General features: G+C 37.9%; 1 protein-coding gene across 1 annotated transcript in view; it reads left to right on the forward strand.

Annotated features, from left to right (window-relative positions):
* The first annotated feature begins 1,321 nt into the window (after nucleotides 1-1,321).
* plekhh1 (pleckstrin homology domain containing, family H (with MyTH4 domain) member 1) overlaps nucleotides 1,322-24,142 on the forward strand; it is a 48,158-nt gene continuing 25,337 nt past the window's right edge. Inside the window, exons 1-5 of the mRNA XM_016284873.1 lie at nucleotides 1,322-1,616; nucleotides 16,833-17,002; nucleotides 23,406-23,468; nucleotides 23,710-23,716; nucleotides 23,861-24,004. Of these exons, the coding sequence (XP_016140359.1) occupies nucleotides 16,859-17,002; nucleotides 23,406-23,468; nucleotides 23,710-23,716; nucleotides 23,861-24,004 (358 nt within the window). The 5' untranslated portion in view covers nucleotides 1,322-1,616; nucleotides 16,833-16,858. The remainder of the gene's footprint in view (nucleotides 1,617-16,832; nucleotides 17,003-23,405; nucleotides 23,469-23,709; nucleotides 23,717-23,860; nucleotides 24,005-24,142) is intronic.

The following is a 24,142-nucleotide window of genomic DNA, read 5'->3' on the forward strand; positions in this document are numbered from 1 at the left end:
TTTTTCAATGAAGGTTATAAGTTTGATTCAGTACATTGATTGCACATTGACTGCACTGCATGTTGCTAAAAGTTTCTGCTACATGAATAGATGTGATTTCTAACGTGTTTCAGGAGCTAAAGCTCAAGAGGTAGATTTTATTTTCTTTCTTTCATTCTTTTTTTTTTAAAGGAAGCCAATTAAAGCATGCAGACTCTCCTCACAAACTTCCTAATTGCACTCCTACAAACATTTTATTGGCCTGTAATGATTCGTTATAACTGCAAACTTTCACACTATACTTCAGCAGCATGAACATTTCCGCTGGCACTACATGGCAAGGATTTTCAATTATTTTAAAAATAGTATATCAGGACTATAACACAGATATTATGCTGAAGTCTCTGTAATCTCTGTTCCTTAACCATCATTTTTGAGAACTGATGTCTTTTTTGTGTGTAATTATTGTAATAAAAATTGGGAAGTAAAATGATAATTTTAATGATTTGGAAGTAAAGTAGTTGCCTATAAATTACAAGTAGGCTATTCAAGGTCATACTTCCCTTTTAAATTGAAAGAAAATAAGAAAATTCTATTTTGCATGAGAATAGGATGTTTTCGCATTACAGTATTGATAGTTGGCAACACAGTGTTAATGGTACTACAAATAGGTTTCATTTTCAATTTCTTAATTTTTATTTTGATTCGGGATGACAATTTCTTTGTGAGATTCATCTTCAAAGTTCCACCCAAAATCTTTTCAACCAAATTACACAGGAGTGAGTAAGAAAACTTTGAACACTCCAGAGTGGGACAATAGTTGCCCCTGATGCAATTTCCTGTGTGTTCAGGGCATACACACAAGACACGCAGAGAGTAGTGATTCTGTTCAGAGAATCGGTTCTTTTGAACAATTTATTTACATGAACCAGATCCAAAATGATTCAATGGTTCTTTTAAGTCATCTGTCCCTAACATCCCGGCCTGGCACATTACAAGCATATACAGTAGGCCTACATTATATAACACACAATGCTTTTTACTTATTTGTTTTATTGATTTAGTTTTAATATGTGTCCCAGTTCAGTTTGTTGTGAGACATGATTCATAAAAACATCAAGTAGCCAGACTACGTTTTATTTGTATGGCCAGTTATATTCCTGTTAATAGTACAAAGTAGCTTACATTTAGCTCAATCAGTCATATATTAGGTTCTTTCCTAATGTATTCACTCACTGTCCGCTTGGGTTTTCGTCTCATTGCGAATCGTTCTGGGTGTAAACGATTCATTTGAATGATTCGATTCAATAGAACGATTCGTTCGCGAATCGGACATGGCAAGCGGACAGGGGGTTTGGCTCCCGGCGTAATCTGACCCCAGCACTCGGCTCTTTAAAGGAATAAAGGATGCATTTACTGAATGGAGAACCGCTGCAACGTCTGCTGAGTCTAGAACAAGACTGGGAGCTCTAAAAGACGGCGCGACGGAGAATGAAAGTTTTGGAGGAGCCACATTTGAGAGCGTTTGTGAAGTTTGGAGGCGTAGCGCAGCGATGTGATGTGATGTGATGTGATCTACCGGCTTTGAAAACATTAAAGTGAAAATCTCGAGCGGTCAAGAGAAGGGCAGTCACAAGGTAGGATCATGGGTAGGCTACGTAGGAAACGAGGATACTATAGTTTGACTCCGGTTTGGCTCATTGCATGTGTCATCATGTTTAATGTCTTCATGCTTCACATATCTCAAACTGCAGTGTTAGTTGGGATGTTCTGGGGGTCCATATAAGTTAATGTTGACTTTTTCCAGTCTGACACACCTGTGCGTTGTGCCCATTTTTGGACAAAAGTAATGCCAGCAGTGCCTGTCTCTGTGTTTCTAGTAGTAGGTTAATAAGTGCATGAAAAAGTTTTGTGCTTCTGTATGTTAAATAAAAATGTAAAAGAAGAGTAATGATGCAGTTTGCAACCAGTCTCTCCTGCTGTTACAGTTAATAAAACAGACTATGAAGTGTTTCTTGAGATTGTTTATGTCTGTTTCATTCCCAGTGCATGTGCATTTGTGCTCACGTGGAGTTTTTGATTATAATGAATGAGTTTGATCACAGTTTGACCTCATACACACGGGACTGCACAATAAACAGTCATGAGTAAATGCTTATAGTAGTATAAACCCTAGTTTATTCTCTTCTCTCGCTTAGACATTTACACATTATTACAGTGCTTGCAAAATAGCACTGTTGATATTATTCAAACTTGCTTCTTCTTCATTTAACATGACTCCATCTAGTATATTCAATCACTTGAATGCACCTCTTTTATGGTGCACATGTTTTCAGTTTTTAAATTAAAATTCTTATTCTGTGTGTGGCCTAAAGTTAAAAAAAAATGTCTAGCTGGTATTACTGTTGATAAGGAAGAAAACAGTTTATTATAAAGCCGAAGTGCTTATTATTTCTTGAAAAATAAGTAACATAGATAGATAGATGGATATATAGAGATATCAAATTTGTTCTCTACAAAATCAATGTGGTATTATTATCAAGATGAAAGATAACTATTTGTCAAGGACAGTAGAGCTTTTAAAATATGAAATATTTTTAATGATATGATAATCTTATTTCAGGTGGTCAGTTGTTAAATGGTAGAATAACAAGAAAACAATGATGTTCAGGATTCTTAAGGAATATTATAATATTAAAACTGTTATATTTGTAAACATGGTTTATTACCTTGAAATATATATGAAATTATACTATTATTACTTTTATTATTATTTATTAACTGTTAAAAATGACAAAAACATTTTTATTAATTTTTACTTGATAGTTATATCACATGCCATTGAATCAAAATTTGTTGAAAATGGTATATAAAAGTTTTTCAAAAATGTGTGAAACTGCATTTTCTTCTAGATTTTTAAATGTCTTCTGTTTTATTGTTTCAGATTTCTTTATCTGTCACTGACCCTTATATCTATCAACTTCTAACTATCGAACTCCGTGGCCTAAAGTTAAAAAAAATGTCTAGCTGGTATTACTGTTGATAAGGAAGAAAACAGTTTATTATAAAGCCGAAGTGCTTATTATTTCTTGAAAAATAAGTAACATAGATAGATAGATAGATAGATGGATATATAGAGATATCAAATTTGTTCTCTACAAAATCAATGTGGTATTATTATCAAGATGAAAGATAACTATTTGTCAAGGACAGTAGAGCTTTTAAAATATTGAATATTTTTAATGATATGATAATCTTATTTCAGGTGGTCAGTTGTTAAATGGTAGAATAACAAGAAAACAATGATGTTCAGGATTCTTAAGGAATATTATAATATTAAAACTGTTATATTTGTAAACATGGTTTATTACCTTGAAATATATATGAAATTATACTATTATTACTTTTATTATTATTTATTAACTGTTAAAAATGACAAAAACATTTTTATTAATTTTTACTTGATAGTTATATCACATGCCATTGAATCAAAATTTGTTGAAAATGGTATATAAAAGTTTTTCAAAAATGTGTGAAACTGCATTTTCTTCTAGATTTTTAAATGTCTTCTGTTTTATTGTTTCAGATTTCTTTATCTGTCACTGACCCTTATATCTATCAACTTCTAACTATCGAACTCCTTCGCACTGAAGCACAAGAAGTCGTGTGTTGAGTGACACGACAACAAATGCCATTTCATTTGTGTAAAACCAAAGCATAAATCCTAAGCTTACCTAAAACTTATATTGCTGTCTTGCAAGCACTGTTATTTTCTTCACCAAATAAAGTTTTCTCTTCATCCTGCATCAGTCAATGCTTTCTTAGGGAGGCTGCGGTGTGTAGGTGATGTTTACACCTCAGGATGGAGGAATGTCATAGGCTATATATTTACTGCTTCAGCTGATAATGAGTGGCCAGTTTACAGAAGCCTGTTATTAGGCTGAATACAAAGCTTCCTGTAGACCAGAGAAGAAGAGTATTGGAGAGATGAGCTGCAGGAGATCTACAGCTGTTAGGAACTCTCTGTGATTCATGTAATCCAGTCTATTTATACCACTAAATGGGTGTTGTATTTGACAGCAGATGTTCTCACCCCAAATATGGCATATCTGGAGGCTCAGGCTGTGGTGATGTGCTATATTCAGTTGCAGCTTTTGCTGTCATTGATGGCTGTAGACTAACTTACATCTTATGTAGTTGTTTTATGGTTCAGTCAGTGGCATGGTTTACTAGCATAAGCTGGTTTAAACTGGTTTATCTGGTCTTCTAGCGCTGCCAGATTGGTTATAAAATGGTGCTGGTCTCCTGGCCTGACCGGCTGATTTAATAGTAAACCAAAACTTCTCTAAAACCACCAAAACAGGCTCTGAGACCAGACAATAGCATTGTATTTATTTATTTATTTTCCCCTCCAGAAACCTTGAGAGGAACCAACCTTTTATGACCTTCTCATGAGTTATAGTAATTCAAGCTTTACAGTAATAGAGCTAGAAAGCATCAGTATGGTTTAAGGCTGGTTTATCTGGTCTTCAAGCCTGGCTAAGCTTGTCTTAAGCTGGTGTAACTGCCAGTTAATCAACCAGCTGATTTAAAAGTACCCAAAACCTCTCTAGAACCATCAAAACAGGCTAGGAGACTACAGCATTTAAGAAAAAATTCCCAACCAGAAACCTTGGGAGGAACCAACCTTCTCAGACCTTTTCATGAGTTGTACTAAAATTTTACAGAGAAGTGCAATAAAGCCAGCTGGCCTTAAGCTAGTCTACATGGTCTCGTTGCCTGACCAGTTGATTTAAAAGTTCCCAAAACCACTTCTTGACCTCATCAAAACAGGCTTGTTTTTTTCCCACCAGAAGCCTTGGAGGAACCAAACTTCTCAGACCTTCTCAAAAGGTTAAAAAACTGTACAAAAAAGTACAATAGAGTTAGAAAGGATCTGCATGGAGAAATGAATCCTATTTTGCTGTTTTCTGTCGAACAGCTACTTTGAGTTAGTCAAACAGGCATTCAGACCTCCAAAGCTGATGTTATGGGTGGCCATAAATTGTTGCACAGACACCAAATGGAAACTTTGTTGCAGGCTGAAACAAAAGATGTCAGGCTCGGTTGAGTTGCATATGGTGGCCTTTCTTTTGATATATATAGTCCGTGCAAGAACAAAGAGTTGGAAAGCTCACTGACTGCTCACTCCAACCTGTAATAGTTACTTTAACTATTCATTCCGACGATCACACATGCAGACATGATATCATATAGCACCGCACATCATTTTTTATTTGAAAATAAATGCAGCAGTAATAGGACTTAAATGTCATTGATTGGCTTCAAATTGAGATTATTGTAATGGCATAAGCACACACGCACACACACACACACACATACCACAAGCCGACCCAGACATGCTTTTTTTCCTGCTGATTTGAGTAATTCGGATGGGATGCCAAAGTCTTGGAAAACCAGTTTGGTCTTGACAGAGACAATCCAGAAAAACAACAGAGGGGATTTCACACGACTGTTGCGATGATATCATTTAATCGCCTAATCGCTTACATCACCGCAGCTGCACGCTCAGCAGAGATCTAGGGTGTGTGCGCGTGTGGGTACATAAAATAGAGTTTCAAAATGATAATTCATTTTATTGGAATAACAGAGGAGGTTCTGTTTTATTGAATGATGCACCAGAGACTTGTCCTGGTTTCCCACTGGCCTTTCATGACCCACACACACATTGCTGTTTTTTTCATTTCACATTGCCTTTTTCATTGGTTTATAAGATTTACTCTTTCCACTACTACACTGTTTAACAGAGATCATATTCTCCATGTGTCAGTTAAAGTAATATATCGAGTATAGCAAATAACAGACTTTTTCGCCATTAAAAGCTATAGTTTGGTGTGCAGCTCTGGCTTTTTTATTTGATGTCATGTATGCGCTGATATCTATAGTCCTGTTTTTGAGATATTTTGTTTTGTTTGAGATCTATGGGAGCTTTCATGGTGGCTTGATCTTTTGAGTTGGTGATAAGTCTGTGCAAAATATCAAAAATTTATTTTATAAAAAAATCTATCAATAAAAAAAACAATCAGTCCATCTTAATATTTATGTATTTGTTGTGAAATGGCGTAAATTTGACTTCCATAATTAAAAAAAAAAAAATGGTTAAAGAAGAAAATCAAATGTTAAATAGAACTGAAACATTAAATTAACACAAAATATTAAAACATAATGAATTTTAAAATAAAAATAAGAAATAAGAGTGATATTTAGTATTAGTAATTTATATAAAATTAATGCATGTGTATTGTCACGATACGCTGGAGCAAGGGAACGAGGAAATGAGGAGACGTGGAGATTTCACAAAACGAGAGTCTTTAATAATCCAACATGGAGACACAGAACACAAGGATGATGTTCAAGACCCGACAAATACAAACTGAACAGACTGGGACTTTTAAACACAGGGCAATCAGGGGAACACAGGTGCATGGAATCAGTCAATTAACTGGGACTCGGAACACAATGGGAGGGAAAACACAACAAAAACCAGTTCATAATCCTGACATATCACCCCCCTGTCAGAAGGCATGTCCACGCGCCATGAAACAACAGAGGGGGGGAACGGGTGGGAACTAAGTAGGAGGCTCAGGAGGAGGACGGGAACCCGGGAGGGGGCCGGCAGACTGAGACCAGGGAGGCGACGAAGGAGGGAGGAGACAGGAGGAGCACAGCAGGACCCAGGCCACAGCCATAATGGCGGCCCACGGTGGAGCCGACGGAGGGAGGAGCCATGGAGGAGGAATGGACACCGACTCCAGGGGGCCGACCAATGGCGGCGGGGCAGGTGGTGGAGGAGCCCGAGGCGGAGACGGAGAGCCGATGAGCCAGGGCGATGGGGAGGATCCGGAGGGCCAAGGCGGAGCAGATGTCGCCAGCGACTGACGCGGAGGTGGGGATCCGAAAGGCCACGGTGGAGCCGGAGCGACAGAGGACTGAGGAGGAGCCGAAGGGATGAAGGAGCCTGACAGAGCCGGAGGGACGAAGGGACGAGGCACACCCGGAGGAGTGGAGTCCCGAGGCACAGTATGGTCGACGCCAGACCAAGGTGGAGCTGGAGGGACGAGGGAGCCCGGCGGAGCTAGTGGACTGCCGGGCCACGGCGGAGAGGAGGGAACTTGGAGCCATGGTGGAGTCGACGGATCCACGGGCCTAGGTGGAGTCCGGGGCTTAGAGGCTGGAGGCGGAGTCAAGGGAAACTCCAGCCACGGCGACGCTGGAGGATGGCAGTCCTGCGGAGTTTGCACCGCATAGATGGTGGGCTGAGGGTGAGGAAGAGGTGCTGCCAGATGACAGCTGAGGAGGAGGCAGGAGTGGTTGGGAGGGCGGGCATTTGTGAGCCTCCGAGCTTTCAGGCCAGAACTTAGGAACGGGAGCCTCTCCTCACAGTCGCCGCGCCATACACAGCTCACCCTCAGCCTCAGTGTAGGGGGCGGAGCTCCTCTCCGCGCTCACACAGTCTGCGGCTTTCTCCCTCGTTGCTGGCATTGTTGCCGGCTCACACACCTTGACTGACGTCATTTGCAGCTCCGGCTCCGTGGCGATCCTCAGCTCTGTCGCTCCATGTGGCGATGGTTCGTCGGTCATGGCGGGCTCCGGCTCTCCGTCAGCGGTGGGCTTGGGCATGCGCTCTGTGCAACAGGGAGATGGTGGGCTGGGCTCTAGGTCCAGAGTGTCCACTCCACAAAGGCGGCAAAATTCTTCGAGGACAATCTTCGTACGACAGCGCTCTGCACGAGATGAATGAGGAAACAAGGAGACGTGGCAATTTCACAAAACGAGAGTCTTTAATAATCCAACATGGAGACACAAAACACAAGGATGATGTTCAAGACCCGACAAATACAAACAAAACAGACTGGGACTTTTAAACACAGGGCAATCAGGGGAACACAGGTGCATGGAATCAGTCAATTAACTGGGACACGGAACACATGGGGAGGGAAAACACAACAAAAACCAGTCCATAATCCTGACATGTATATTATGTAATTTATATATTGTAATTATACCTAAATATACACTGAACAAAATTATAAACGCAACACTGATCTGATCTGAAGTCTGATTTACATAATCACTCAAAAATGTTCAAAAAAAGTCTCCTCAGTAATACACAGTAATAAAAACAAAAAGAAACTTAATAAAAACTACCTACATATACTGAACAAAATTATAAACGCAACACTTTTGTTTTTGCCCCCATTTTTCATGAGCTGAACTCAAAGATTATTTGAGAGAAATAGGCCTTTTTTGTACATAGAAAATGTCTTAGATCTTTGAGTTCAGATCATGAAAAATGGGGGCAAAAACAAAAGTGTTGCGTTTATAATTTTGTTCAGTATATGTAGGTAGTTTTTATTAAGTTTATTTTTGTTTTTATTACTGTGTATTACTGAGGAGACTTGTGTGAACATTTTTGAGTGATTATGTAAATCAGACTTAAGTTTTATGTTTAAAAAATGGAAATTGGAAATTAACTTACCAACTAGCCTGTAAGTTATTACACATCTTTGATCTATAACACTTTCATACATTCCAGATGTGACAATGATGGTGAAACTTTTGTGAAATTGTGATAGTTATTGTTATATTAACTGAATTGTTTTAATTTTATATTATTGTGAATATGTTGGGAGTATTTGATAAATCTTGATATAAAATTGTGCATTTTGAATATGTCCAACTCAAGGCATATGGGGAAAGAATGTAGTGACTCTTTCTCCTCTCTTCCTCCCTTCCCCCCGTCAAACAAGGCAAGGGTGCAAAATGCCTTGTTTCTCACAACATTAGCACAGAGGGTTCAGGGGCAAATGGATTATTTGCATGTTGCTGTCATATTTGGCAGTACAAGTCGATGTGGGCTGAGCTAGCAGAAACATTGGCTTAATTTGACCTCTCTTTCTGATGGCCATTCCTGCCTCTTATAGGCTCTGTTTCCCAAACCTCAGGTTTTGACTTCAGTCAAGTCCATACATAACTGGACAGAGAGTTATAGAGTTTTGGTCAGCTAGTGGAATCTCTCTGTGCGCCGCTTCTGTAATTTGTCAGTAGGGCTGTAGTTACGACCATGCTAATTGTAGAGTGCAACATGGCGCAATTGTGCCGCTCTGCAGTTTGAATGTCTGCCGCGCCGGAGACTTCTGGTGTCAGTCCATCTCATTTACCGTTTCACTTCCAACACCACATCTAGCTTTCCTTTATTGTCTGTTACTAGGGCCGTTATATTGTCCAGACGTTAACTGTTATGGCTTTGTAGTCTGTCAAAAACTTATTTTTGTTGGGACATGAATTTTTTAAATGTTCTCTTTTACTTTGTTGTCCACCATTCTGTATTGTGAGTAAAATTTTTCCCACCATCTGAACAGAGATGTTATATTTAACCATTTTATGACTTTGGGGTTAGTGCGTATTTATGACAGGCTGCATTTAAACTCTACTAACAAGATGATCTACAGCTCATACACCCTGGCACTTTGATTAGATACACATTAGATGGAATTTTGTTAAAATATTCTCCCCAATGTTTTCCCCCAAGAAATATAAGATTATGCCAAACTGGGTTGAAGAATTTAATTATTTAAATGATGCTCTTTTTATTAAAGGGGTCATATGATGCTGCTAAAAAGAACATTATTTGGTGTATTTGGTGTAATGAAATGTGTTTATCCGGTTTAAAGTTAAAAAAACACATTATTTTCCACATACTGTACATTATTGTTTCTCCTCTATGCCCCGCCTTTTTGAAACGTGTCGATTTTTACAAAGCTCATCGGTCTGAAAAAGCGAGGTGTGCTGTGATTGGCCAGCTATCCAATGCGTTGTGATTGGCCGAATACCTCAAGCGTGAGACGGAAATGTTACGCCCCTCATATACTGTTGATGCCGTGTCCCGGCCGGAGCGACGAGACAAAAACATTAAAACCCATTACAAACGAGGCATTTGTTGCATCCAGTGGGGACATTATTACTGATTATAATGACTTCTACTGTCTTTTTACGCGTTGCGTTGCATTGCATCGCGCCGCGTAAACATAAAACGCTGTCTGCATTTGTGATCAAAGAAATGACAAACAACAAGTGCTACTCTACACTGCCCAAAACTCACGTTTGAATCATCAGTAGCAAATCCTTTAAATGAAAACGTACTTACTCTTTATGCACCAAGAGCTTGTAACACTCCAAAGAGAAAGGACAAATTGAAATCGCATCATATTAATTATAAAATCAGTTGTAGCATCAGACTGTTGTAATGTCAATGTTTTTGACTTTATGCCCCTCAAACAACAATAAAAAGGGATTTTAATTCACATATATTTAAAAGTTGATCATCATAGAAGAGGTGTATTCAAGAAATTGTATTTATGAATTGCATTTTCAATGTATTTTTGAACAAATTAATAGATAGGACAAAAAAACTAGCTTCACAGATAAAAACTAGCTACAAATGGTCGCCTGGTGGCTTTGTACAGGTAAAAATAATCAGTGCTTTCCACTATTCAAGAGCTTGTCTCCTTTGAGCCTCCACATTCTTTATCCCTTTTTCAGGGGAAGAGAGAAAGACCCCCTCCCTCATATTGGTAATGGGACTGTCATGCAGAAAGACTCCATTGTGTGGGCCAGGATCCTGTTTCTCCATGGGCCTGTAATTAAGAAGGTTATAAAATCAGTTGTAGCATCAGACTGTTGTAATGTCAGTGTTTTTGACTTTATGCCCCTCAAACAACAATAAAAAGGGATTTTAATTCACATATATTTAAAAGTTGATCATCATAGAAGAGGTGTATTCAAGAAATTGTATTTATGAATTGCATTTTCAATGTATTTTTGAACAAATTAATAGATAGGACAAAAAAACTAGCTTCACAGATAAAAACTAGCTACAAATGGTCGCCTGGTGGCTTTGTACAGGTAAAAATAATCAGTGCTTTCCACTATTCAAGAGCTTGTCTCCTTTGAGCCTCCACATTCTTTATCCCTTTTTCAGGGGAAGAGAGAAAGACCCCCTCCCTCATATTGGTAATGGGACTGTCATGCAGAAAGACTCCATTGTGTGGGCCAGGATCCTGTTTCTCCATGGGCCTGTAATTAAGAAGGGATTGCTTGAGCAGGGATATTTAGGTGGCTGAATATAGGGTAGGGATTGCTTAGGCCGCTGGGTAAACTGTCTGCACATGCATAGCTGGACTTACCCCATCCTTACGGCCTTCACACGATATATGCCTGTGTATATTAATGTCTATAGTGTGTAGAGAGAGAGTGAGAAGGTAGCCTTTGTTAAACTGTGTCATCTCTATGAGCTCACAGCTCAAGTTTGCTTTTCAGTGGTTACCTAGGTGATCACTAAAAAGTGAGCTCATTTGAAGGGTGGGAAACAATGAAAGAGAAGTGAAAATAAACCCCTGGCCCAGAGCGTTTACCGCCAGACCTGTGATGTCAACAGTGTATTCTCATCTTATGGTAAATGTCAGTCTTAGATCACCAAGATTTTGGCCTCTTTTTCATTAGACTGTCTAATGGAATTAAACTCCAGTCGTAAACACTAAAGCAAAGTTCCTGTCAGTTGCACTATTAAGTAATGGTCCTCCAGTATGGGGTTTTTTAATGGCCATTACGCATTCAAATTTTTTTAGAGAGCAGGGTAGCCGATGGCTGATATAATGCAGAATGGTGACGAATAGAAGCCTATTTGTGTCTTGGAGTTAAAAAAAAAAAAAGAAGGGAATTACAACTATACAGCTCACAGTTAATTTGGTGTTACTGTGAACAAATGTTTTGTAATTGCAACTTAAATTCTCATAAATATGACTTTGTATCACAATGTGACTTTAAACCTCAAAATACCTGTGAATTTGAAATTTTGTAGCCTATCTCACAATATGACATTATATCTCAATGGTGACTAGGCCTATTTCTTATAATTGCAACCTTATATCTAACAATTGTGACTTATATCTCCCAATCACACTTTGAGGCAGAAACATACAGAGGCCCAACAGTGCACAACACAACGAAATCTACACCAACACAATGCATAGGATTAATATTGTGTTGTGCTAATTTCGCTGTGTTGTGGCTTGTTTCTGTTGTGTTGTGCAAATTTTGTTGTGTTGCGGCTTGTTTTCGTTGTGTTGTGCTAATTTTGTTGTGTTGCAGCTTGTTTTCGTTGTGTTGTGCTAATTTCGTTGTGTTGTGGCTTGTTTCCGTTGTGTTAATTTCCATTGTGTTGTGCTAATTTCATTGTGTTGTGGCTAGGGGTGTGCGATATATATCGTCTGCGATAATATCGTAATTGTTGTTTTAACGATATGCGATTTGACATTATCGACACACATACATTACGTGAAGTCTAGACTAGTGCGTGTGCGCATTTAGTGTGTTTTCGTTCACTGCATGATTCAGTCTATTAAAATGCATGTAGAATGATCACAAATTCAAGACATGATGGCAGAAAATGTATATATTTATTATACCACTTCAAATAGTTATTCAATTTCACACGAAGAGTGCCGTTTTTCTCCAAAAATTACCATGATTACAAATGTGACATTGAATTCAATAAACAATAAGTTAATTAAGAGACTTACTTTTTTGACACCATATTGCCTGTTTTTGCTCTATTTCGCCAACAAAAATAATTCCGAATACAGTCACAGCGCTGTTTTGTGTTTCGGACCAACATGACGGTGTTTCGTTCTTGAATGAATCAACCGTTTAAATGATTTGGGTCAATTGCAATCACTCACTTATTAACAGTGATTTGCTGCCACCTGCTGGCGGTTTTAATTCCAAATGTCGGCTTTTTCTTTCTTTTCTTTTCTTTTTAAAATTTTTTTTATGTTTTAAATCATTTCAAATATCAGTATTCAATGTTTTATGTTTAATATATCAAAACATTATTTATGCATTTGTAATTGCAGGTTAAATGCATTCATGTCTTGCATTAAGCAAAATACATGTGTGTAAATACATCTAAATGCCACTTCAGATGCAGCTTCTGTGTTGATTTAATTTGCTTGTTAGCAGCCCAAATGTCTTATTATTCTAATTCCCTGATTAAATGTAAGAATTTGACTCAAAAGATAATGGACACTTTTAGAAAAAATGGCTTTATAAAGGTAAACATGCCCATAAAATGCAAAAATCAGTTTAAACTTATTGGAAAAAATTCATTTCTATCAGTATGAACTGACCACCACACAGAATATGAAGAATATTAAAAACATTAGGAGTCAGCTATCTTCGGCAGTCCTTAAGGTACCAGCACAATTACACACTCAGCAAAATATCGTCTAATTATCGTTATCGATAAAATCCCATAAGATATAGAGATATAATTTTTTGTCAATATCACACACCCCTAGTTGTGGCTTGTTTCCATTGTGTTGTGCAAATTTTGTTGTGTTGCTGCTTATTTTTGTTGTGTTGTGCTAATTTTGTTGCGTTGTGGCTTACTTGTTTCCATTGTGTTGTGACTTGTTTCTGTTGTATTGTGCTCATTTAGTTGTGTTGCGGCTTGTTTCCATTGTGTTGTGCTAATTTTCTTGTGTTTTGTCTTCTTGTTTCCATTGTGTTGTGCTAATTTCATTGTGTTGTGGCTTGTTTCCGTTGTGTTGTGCTAATTTTGTTGTGTTGTGGCTTTATTGTTTCCATTGTGTTGTGCTAATTTCCATTGCGTTGTGCTAATTTCGTTGTGTTGTGGCTTGTTTTCGTTATGTTGTGCTAATTTCCATTGCGTTGTGCTAATTTCGTTGTGTTGTGGCTTGTTTCCGTTGTGTTGTGCTAATTTCCATTGTGTTGTGCTAATTTCATTGTGTTGTGGGCTTGTGTCTTGTTTCCGTTGTGTTGTGCTAATTTCGTTGTGTTGTGACATGTTTCCATTGCGTTGAGCTAATTTCGTTGTGTTGTGACTTGTTTCCGTTGTGTTGTGCTAATTTTATTTGGAATACCAGAAGAACACATTATCCATTAAGCCATGTTATTTTTAATTCCATGTTATTTTTAATGTTTCAGGAAATAAAAGACGACTTAAAACTTGCACTTTGAAACCCATTTTCAAAAGTTTGTGTATTCAGGTCCCCAAAATGCTGCTGTTGTGTAAATGAACAGCCAAAACACACAAAAAGTTTAGATTTTTTTAGCTGAAAATAGTGTTGTGTATATGCGTCAGTGAGCCTCTTTGATGTGTTGTTGAGTGGTTCACACATAAAGACTGCCGAGCGCTGATCACCCACTCATTTTCCCCTGATCACAGCCCAACCTGTCGGCGAGCTCGTTAACTTGCAAAACGGCCTTAAAATCCTGTAGTGGGAACTTGCCATTAAGGGCACTGAGCTTTCTTCAGCATTTTTCAGGCCTAGGACAGTCTTACTTCCTGTCAAGTGGCCAAGACCACAAGTGTGGATATTGCGACAGGCCACTGAATCAGGTGTGTTTGATCAGGATGAGTTTGAAATTATGTACTATTGCATGCCTCCAGGAACAGGGTTGGGAAACACTGAGATAGACATTTGCTGTGGAGCCCAGCAAAAATGTCTATGGGGTCACACAGCAGTCACAAAGTAGGCAACATCGGTCCTAGAGTGCCGATGTCCTGCAGAGTTTAGCTCCAATCCCAATCAAACACACCTGAACCAAGTACTGCATTTAAAATTCCATGCCTACTTCCAGAGTCACTGCTATGGTTTCTAGGCCCCCTTAACAGCATATTGACTTGTTGACTTGTTTCCAATTGTGTTGTGGCTTGTTTCCGTTATGTTGTGGCTTGTTTCCGTTGTGTTGTGGCTTGTTTCCGTTGTGTTGTGACTTGTTTCTGTTGTGTTGTGGCTTGTTTCCGTTGTGTTGTGCTGATTTTGTTGTGTTGTGTTAATTTCATTGTGTTGCGGCTTGTTTCCGTTGTGTTGTGCTAATTTTGTTGTGTTGTGTTAATTTCATTGTGTTGCGGCTTGTTTCCATTGTGTTGAGCTAATTTCGGTTGTTGCGGCTTGTTACCGTTGTGTTTTGGAGATTTCGTTGTGTTGTGCACTACTGGTCCACTGTAGAAACATGTAGATAATATCTACACAGCTGTGCTAAAATCCAGATCAAGGAAAATAGGAAAATCAGGGAATTTTTAAATTAATATGTCAGTCCTGGAAGTTATGCTAATTAGTCAAAGTAGGGCTGGACAATAATTCAATATCAATATGTATCGCGATATAATTTTTTTCAATAACGGTGATATGATTTTTAAACACATTTCCGATATTTCGATATACATTACCAGTGTTTCCCATACATTGATTTATTTGTGCTGTTTGACTTCGTTGAATAAACATGAGCACTGCACGTTTCAAAATCATAACACGGTGCGGATGTATTATATGAATGTAACTCTGAAGGGAACCGACTGTCTTTAGAAAAGTTTCGATGGCATTTTCATTTGATCTGATAAAGTAGCATTCATGAGCGGAGCTGCTTTGATTACAGCCATTACTGCGGAAATCGCTAGTTTTATCACTCTAAAAGCGCCTCCTGCTGGCAGAGAATGAGTTTTCATTTTAATAAGCCCATCTCCAGCAACATTTCCAGTTTTTGTTGTTGTTAAATTTTTTGTTTTCTGCAGCGACTTGGAGCAATTTTCATACCCTTTTTTCTGGCTGAAGCACATTTGTTTCAATCTATAAGAATAATCAGCCTACACTACCAGTCAAACGTTTTTGAACAATAAGATTTTTAATGTTGTTTTTATTTTATTTTTTATTTTTTAAGAATTCTCTTCTGCTCACAAAGGCTGCATTTATTTGATCCAAAGTACAGCAAAAACAGTAAAATATTTTTACAATTTACAATTGCTTTCTATTTGAATAGATTTTAAAATGAAATTTATTCCTGTGATCATACATAGGTACATTTTCAGCATCATTACTCCAGTCTTCAGTGTCACATGATCCTTCAGAAATCATTCTAATATGATGATTTGCTGATTATCAATATTTAAAACCATTGAGTAATTTTTTTTTTCAGGATTCTTTGATGAATAGAAAGATCCAAAGATCAGCATTTATCTGAAATAAAAAGCTTTTGTAACATTATACACTATTCCATTCAGTATAATTTTTATAATTTTTCGGGGGAAGAAATTATAGAAATTAATACTTTTATTTAGCAAGGATGCTTAAAATTGATCAAAAGTGAAGATAAAGGCATTTATATTGTTACAAAAGAATTCTATTTCAGATAAATAGTGTTCATATCGATATCGGAATTATATCGTATCGACCGAAATTAAGAAATATATCGTGATATAAATTTTGGCCATATCGTCCAGCCCTAAGTCAAAGTCATGTTTCTTTGGCTAAAAATTGCTATCCTTCAGTGCAAACTTGATAAAATGTGTTTTCAAATATCTATCCAATAATCAGGATTGACTTTAGAAGTCATGTAAAGACTGGCAATTTATTAGTCAAAAGGTGTGGGAACTGATACAAGGACAATTATAGGCTAGTGTCAGTATTTTCAAAAATTGGCAATTGAATTGGTCTGGGCTGTACATTGGTCACTACTATTAATGTCTGGCTTTGGTTTTTGATGGCCTTTCAATCTTTTTCTAGTTGCACTGTCCAATGGACAATCTAATTTCAGTAGACGGTTCATTTCATTTTTATTTTCTCTAAACCAGCCCAGGTCCAATGTCCCACCCCTCTTTTGCAGGCTTCAAGGAAAACCTGTTAACCCTGTCCTCTATTTGCCTTGCATACATGTAAAAGTGAATTGCGTTCTCACTCCATCTGACAAATTTCCATCGCTGTTACCTGCAGGTTGGCAGACTGGCACACGGGCACAGATGGCAGAGGTGATGGAGGGTGTATCCACGGCAGCAGTGCCCAATGGCAGTGTGGACTGGCAGAAGAGATGCATCGCTCTGGAGACGCAGCTCATGAGGTTTCGTCTACAAGCGGGAAACATCCGCCACCTACTTGCTGAGAGGGTAAATGAGGGGTGTTATGTGTAACACAGGGTCTACAATTCGCCCACTGCATTCCAGTTACGCATATGATTAGTTTGTTTTATGTACATTTTGCACAGCCTATGTATGCATAAGTTCATCCAGCCAAAACAAATATCAATCCCCTTGAGTTAGACCGTAACAAAGCCATTTTATTTGACAGTGAACATTGCATGCTCTATAAGGCCAGATAATATAGTAAACATGCTGCAGGGTTGCATCTTATGACTTGCACATGAAGTCTTCAGCCTGTCCCATCATCCTAACTCACTAACAAGAAAGTTCCAGAAAGTAATACTGCCTTTTTATTTTTTGGACTTGGTACTTTGTATTTTTTAATTGGACATTTACCATGGTATGTAAATATGTTACTTGAACACTGTAATCATTCAGTACCATGATATATACAGTATATCAAAGTATTGGGGTTTTACAATCTGATATATCACTGTTCAATGGTATTTTTTGTACTGGTGATATCAGCTGATTCTTTTTCTCATTTATTTCTTTTAAGTAAAAGTCATTTTTTTCTCAGTCACAGTGGAACAAGTTACTTAGTTTCTTCTCTGCTCTCTCTCTCCCTCCTCCTCTATGGTTTGGTCATGCTGCATTGACCTCAGCGTTTCGTCTTGCAAGAAAAGGTTAACTGTCAAACTTGGCAGGCGGCCTTGCAAGGAAAGTCAGGGGGAAACCACTGACTCGTGTGAATGCTTGAGTGGATATACAGGTGTGTGTCAGTGTGTATTTTATAGACAAGGGAAGGAATTGTATATTAATTACCAGATTACCAAAAGTAACTGTCTTTGGACATTTTCTGAAGAAACTGATGTTGCTTATTTGTGGCCGCTTTGTTAGGGTGTTGTGGGTGGTTGCAGAACATTGCTACATGGCTGCTATGGTGTTCTAAGTGGTTGCTATGCATGATGTTGCTTGAACATACTCCAATAGTCTGGAGGTAGCAAACCTAACTACTCTAGGGGGCGAAAGAGCTTTCAAACATAATGTATAGGCATAGATGCTATTTACAACAAGTGCAATATATGCTATTTACACTCAGTGAAAATAGCATATTTTCTTAGCAATTGATGCTATTCACACTAAGTGCAAATACATATAGATTCTATTTACACTATGTAAAAATAGGAATATTTTCATTGCAATAATAGGTATATGCTGTTTATACTACTTAGTGCAAATAGTGGCACATATCTGCACCTCACTACTGTAGAACATTATTTGCAATAACATGTGTAAATTATAATTATTAAAATTATTGAATGGATGCTGCTTTGGGACAATAAAAGCCATCACTACACCTAACCCTAATCTTAACCAATAAACACCTGTGAGGCACGTTATTTTCCCTTTTTGATAATTTCCTTCATTATTGAAAATAAATGCCTTTCCGATTTGATGTGTGATGTGAAAAGGGAGAAGAACGAGTTCGGCAAAAGGCGGATTCAAACTCGTATCAGTTGCATCAAAAAAATACTTGCTGCACGCTTTACTACCTACCTAAGCTGCTGTTTAATGGGCGTCTTTTGCAATGTTGTCTAACCATACCACACACTGGTCGGCGGAGTTAGTGTAAATAGACACTCCGTAATCAAAAGTCCAATTATTCAGGTCACTACAAATGTTTTTGGTTTAACAACTTGCTTAGCAATATTCTTTCTAAGATGTTGTTTTACTATTATTGTAGTTGACCTCAAAGGTTTTTTTTGTGCAAGCTAATCTTAAACTGCCATGATAGTAGTTGACCTGAAAGAGAAAACTGTCTGTAAAAAAGACATTTACACCAATACCTACTGTAGTGCCCCTTGTGGCAACACTCAGAATGCAAAGCGTACTTGCGTGAATTGTAATCAAACTAATTTCAAATCACAACAACACATAAAAGTGAGATAGCATAGCTAGAAACATCTGCGTTCACTGATTTGCGTAAAGTATGTTTCAGGCCTTAGGGTTTTTGAGGTTTTGTGCTAGTCAATCTCAAACCTTTTCAGCCATAAAAAACATTTAGTGAAGAATCAGAACACCTTTTAACCATTTTTCATGCATAGCTTTGTCTCAATAAACACACTGTGGAATAAACATCTCACGGAGGAACATATAAACAATGTCAGATCGGTCTGTAAAGCATGTGTGTATATGCTCTTCTTGATGTTAATAAGTCAGTCCAAAAGCAACAACATCAATTTTGTTTTTCTTTTCGGTCCAAGAGGTAGGTCTGTTGTTGTGTTTTTGTTCTATCTGTGATGGTGCCATTAGGGTGTTTACTGTCCAAACACGCAGACCACAGGGACATTAAGTCTTGGACGGCTCCCAAGCGTCCTCCATCAGGTTTCTCCCCTCTCTGGCCATCGCTCTAACAGCCTTTCACTCACCCTGACCTCCACACTCTCCTGCTCTCCCATTCTTTTTCAGTCTCTCTCTCTCTCTCGCTTGATATCGAGGCTCAGTGTCTCATGGGTTTCTGCTTGTTTTGTTGAAGAGGACAAAAGAACGTGCTGACAGTTTGCTGCTGGTGCCTGTTTAGAAGGATTCTTACGCTTCTCATCTGCTTCTCTGGGCGGCATTATGAGTGTTTTACACATTGACCCACTTTGCAGAGGAAAGGCTTGACACAGAATAGGGTGAGGGGTGTGATCGCTCATTCTGGCGTGAGGGAATACTTTTTCCATTTGTTCACGTACACATGTCCTTTAGTTGAAAAGTGTGTCGTCTTGTAGAATGAGATGGAAATTGCGTGTGAGTGCTCGTATGCTATGTTTGAATAGCATACTACCATACTACGCACTGTTTCTGCACAATATAGTATGTGAAAAGTACTGTGCAGTACTGTATAGTACTGTGCAAAATGTTGCACATTTTCTTTATTAATAGAATACCCATGTGATTTAGAGTACTTTTTTTTTTTTTGCTAAACCTTACAGTATGAATACCGTAATATCCTTACCATGTTGCTACAGTAATATCTGACAAAATTACAAAATAGGACTGCCTAAAGGCAACTGTGATATGCTTAAACTTGTGAAAGGGATAGTTCACCCAAAAATGATTATAAAGATATTGAACCTCAGCTTTACTGTAAAAAGGTTATGTTTTATTAAGAGACCGACAGCAGATGTATGCTATGCTGGTGATTTCCACAGTCATTAATGCATAGTTCACATTCTCTGCTTCCATATTCTGAGGCGGTTAAGTCAGCTGGTTAAGGAAGTTCTGGAGTTCAACCAAGAAGGAAACCTTCTTTGCATTTTCCAATAGCAACTGCAGAAGAACAGTTGTTAAATGTTTCACATACCTTGTTGTTCGATGCCTGAGCAGCTGCATTGCCCCCACCTGTTTAACCTGTGGCCTGTCATCCCAGTCGACCATCAGTCCATCCGCATTCTTCTGTTGAATCGGGACGGTGTGTTGTGTCTTAGCGTTGGTCTTAAACTTAGGATCGATGTTAAGCTATTTCGTTGAGCTGTTTGCGTGATTTTTTTTTTTTTAAGTGTCACAAAATTCATGCTAATGCAGTGTTTCAGTCTGTAAACTTAAGTCAGAATGATTCCATGTTTAATTTGACATGAACAAAAGTGTTGTCCATTCCAGTTGTGACGTTACCATTTACTTATTGCTAAAGAAATTTACTATGACTGGTTTATTTTAGCACCTAAGAACATCAACTACCTGAACATCATACCATGTTAAGTTACCCAGTTACACAAATTGAATTACCCAAACTATTTTTGCTTTTGTTTTTAGTTTTCAGCTAAATGAAAACTTTCATTTCAGTTTGGGTAAATTGACTATTACACTAATTCCCAGTAGACAATATCTGAGGGAAACGGGGGTTGCGAAGATTATATGCAGCAGAACAGAATCAACACTGAACTGACAGTAGAATTGATCTCTGTGTTGCAAAATTAAATCAGTATTTTCCTGTTTATCCCTGTAAAGCTGCTGTGAAACAATCTGTATTGTATAAAGCGCTATAGAAATATAGGTAACAAAAGATTTCTGAATACATTGTAAAATGAATAATTAATTTTTTCCTTCAGTTTTTTACCACCTCATTTTCGTTTGTGTGAAATTAAATATGGTGTATATCTTGAAATTCACTGCATCTGTCTGTGTGAGGCCAGTGGCTCAACACTCTCCACTCACCACCAGTAAACTTTACGACAGTTGTTGAATAGCTCTTAATGCTCAGTGAATCATTGCTGAGTGGGTAAGGCTAACCTGAGGTCAGTGCTGAGCTTGGGTTGAGTGGACACTATTCCATAGTAATGCGGATTGATGGAGTGTCAGCGAAAGCATGTCCTTGTTCATATTTGTCACTGTGTCGTCTATTCATTTCTGTACATTTGCTGACCCTTGGGTGAAGAGTCACACCTCCATACAATGACCCCACAGCCTCCTTTTTGGCCCCGACACTCAGAGAATGCTCACATGGAGTGGGTGCCTCCTGGGAATCCCTGTACTTTTGGCTTGAGGAATGAGAAAGGGTGGAAAGAAAAAGGGAAAGAACAAAGAATTTTAAACAAAAGAAGTGCTCGGTCATACAGTGGGAATCCATTAGTATGCTTGTCCTCCTTTTTACTGGGTCAGTGAGCTCATGAAACATTAAGCGCAAGGCATGTCATGGCCAGGAACTCTGTTTGTGTGAGTTCTAATAATCTTACGTTAATCTATATATTTGCAAAAGTGATTCTGTGTGAAGAGATATAGTCCATGCATAGCTGAGAACAACTTCCAACTGCCTTTTCCCCCTTCACCTCTTCTTTATCTTTCATTGAGTTTCATTCATTAGCAGTTAAATGTTGCATACTTGCATGAGAAGATTCTTTTACCAAGTTACCGTCTTCACAACAGGAGCAAATACACATTATTTTTTTCTTTCTCTCATTTTAATGTAGATGAATCCAGGTTTTTCTAAGTGGCACACAAGTGGCCACACCCTTAATTATGCAGAACTTTAAGGCTTAATATAATTTAAACGGATGATTTATAAAAAAAAATTCACCCCCCTCACAGTTTTCATGAAGGGCAAAATTAGCTATATAGACCAAAACCACTTTTTGTACCAGGCTGTAAAGATTTTTTTCTGCTGTAAAGTTAGGCATTTTAACATGGGGAGTCTATGGGACTAACTCCCTTTTGGAGCCAGCCTCTAGTGGCCAGTCGATGAATTGCAGTTTTAGTCACTTCCGTGTTGGCTTCACGAGAGAGAGCAGAAGGTTGCCACTTGAAAGCACCCCCAAATAATCTCCATATAAGAGATTTGCACACAGTCATTTGTCATTTGTCACTTTCTGCAAACAAATCACTGCACAAAACTAAACATCAAGCTGTAGCATCATTTTTGTAACTTTGAAATAAGTAAAACTCATTAGAGTCAATTATTTATTCAGTTTCTTTAATAATATGTATGAAAACATTTAGAGTCAGTTTCTAAGGCCATTGGTAGTATGTGATTGTTGCATATATGTGGTTTTAGTTTCGAATTTTATTCCAGATTTAAAATAAAGAAAAGCGCAAACTAATTGAAGAATCATGATTTCTGCGTCACTTTAAGTCTCATTAAGATTGTGCTGGCCAAGCTTAAAATACTCACATATTTTCAAATGAAAACATATACATATAATATACGAATAAAATTGGATACAAAGCAACAAAACTGGAACTTAAACATGCAACGAAAAAAGAAAATAAACAAAACTAAATGAGAAAGAAAACAGACAAGATTAAAAAACAAAACTAGAAACATGACAAACAAAAACAAAATAGAACCAACATAAAAACAACAAAAAGATTAAATTAAAAAAAATAAAAACAAAGCTAGAAACATCACAAAATGAAAACAAAATAGAAACAAAATTAAAACATAACAAAACAATAAAATAAACAATTACAAATTACACAATAGTACCCCATGTCCTAACCAGGCATGATACTATAAATTGGCAAGTAATAAATCACTTTTTTATTTTATTATTAAATTTTTTTTGCCATGACAAACAACAAGTCATTTCACAGTATGTGCAGAAACATTACTTCCCAACTTCAGTGGGGGTGGCTTGTTTACTAGGATGTGCCCTAACCTTTTCCCAGTGCTGTCAGGCCATCATGGTGGTCTTGTTGATAACCGCAGTGGATTGTGGCACGAGCGTGCCCAAACCCGCACCAGTACAACATGCCCTCAGTATTTAGTGCCAGATTATGATCAAAATAATTTAAGCATGACAGATAACGCCACTCAAAATCAGATATACAGTAGATTATTCTTATAGTTTATCATACATTCATAGTTTATATAACCATCTCACACACACGCACATCCTAGCCTAAAAAGAATAATCCATGAATCTCTGTTTTTTGTTTATTTGTATAGATGCAGGAGTTGGAACAAAGAGTGATTGAGGCCGACCAGCGGGCAGAGAACGCTGAAAAACAGGTATGGCTGTTGTACCCACGATCCCTCCTTTTGTTTATTTTCCATAATTTACTGTTTTTGGATAATTCTCTGGAAGTAGTAGCTATCCTATTTGCCAGAATTTTCATTGACAATTTATTAACAATATATAACTCATTCAGCTGCAGTGTGCCTTGTAGTAAATCACACATTGGCTATTATTTTTCATTATAATGTAATTTTTTTTTAACACAGTTACTTTCATAATTTGTTGCTGTTGAAGTTACGAGGTTGAATGTATAGCCTTAGCTAGCAAATATAAGCGCACCACACCATTTTATTTAAGGTCAATATTTTTTAGGGATGCACGATATATCGGCCACCATATCGGTATCGGCCGATAAATGCTAATTTCCTCACTGTGTTTTTGTCAGCTCTTCTCGAGAGGCCCATGTCTCCAGCGGTGGATGCCCATCTGGTCCCCTCCAGCCCACTCCAGCCTCCCAGCTGCCCCGGGACACCACCTGCCCAGGAGGAGGGTTGGAGATTGACAGGATCTCGCATAGCCAGCTCTACAGGTACATTGTCATTTTTCAGATTTACTCATGGAACATACGTAAAATAAAAAATAAATAAAAAAATGTTGACTTGTAGTGTAAAACCAAATTTGACACTTTATTGTTTTTAAAATCCACTTATTAAGTTAGACATGGTTT

The sequence above is a fragment of the Sinocyclocheilus grahami genome, unplaced genomic scaffold (assembly GCF_001515645.1).
Source record: "Sinocyclocheilus grahami isolate Dianchi unplaced genomic scaffold, SAMN03320097.WGS_v1.1 scaffold189.1, whole genome shotgun sequence".
Taxonomy (NCBI): Eukaryota; Metazoa; Chordata; class Actinopteri; order Cypriniformes; family Cyprinidae; genus Sinocyclocheilus; species Sinocyclocheilus grahami.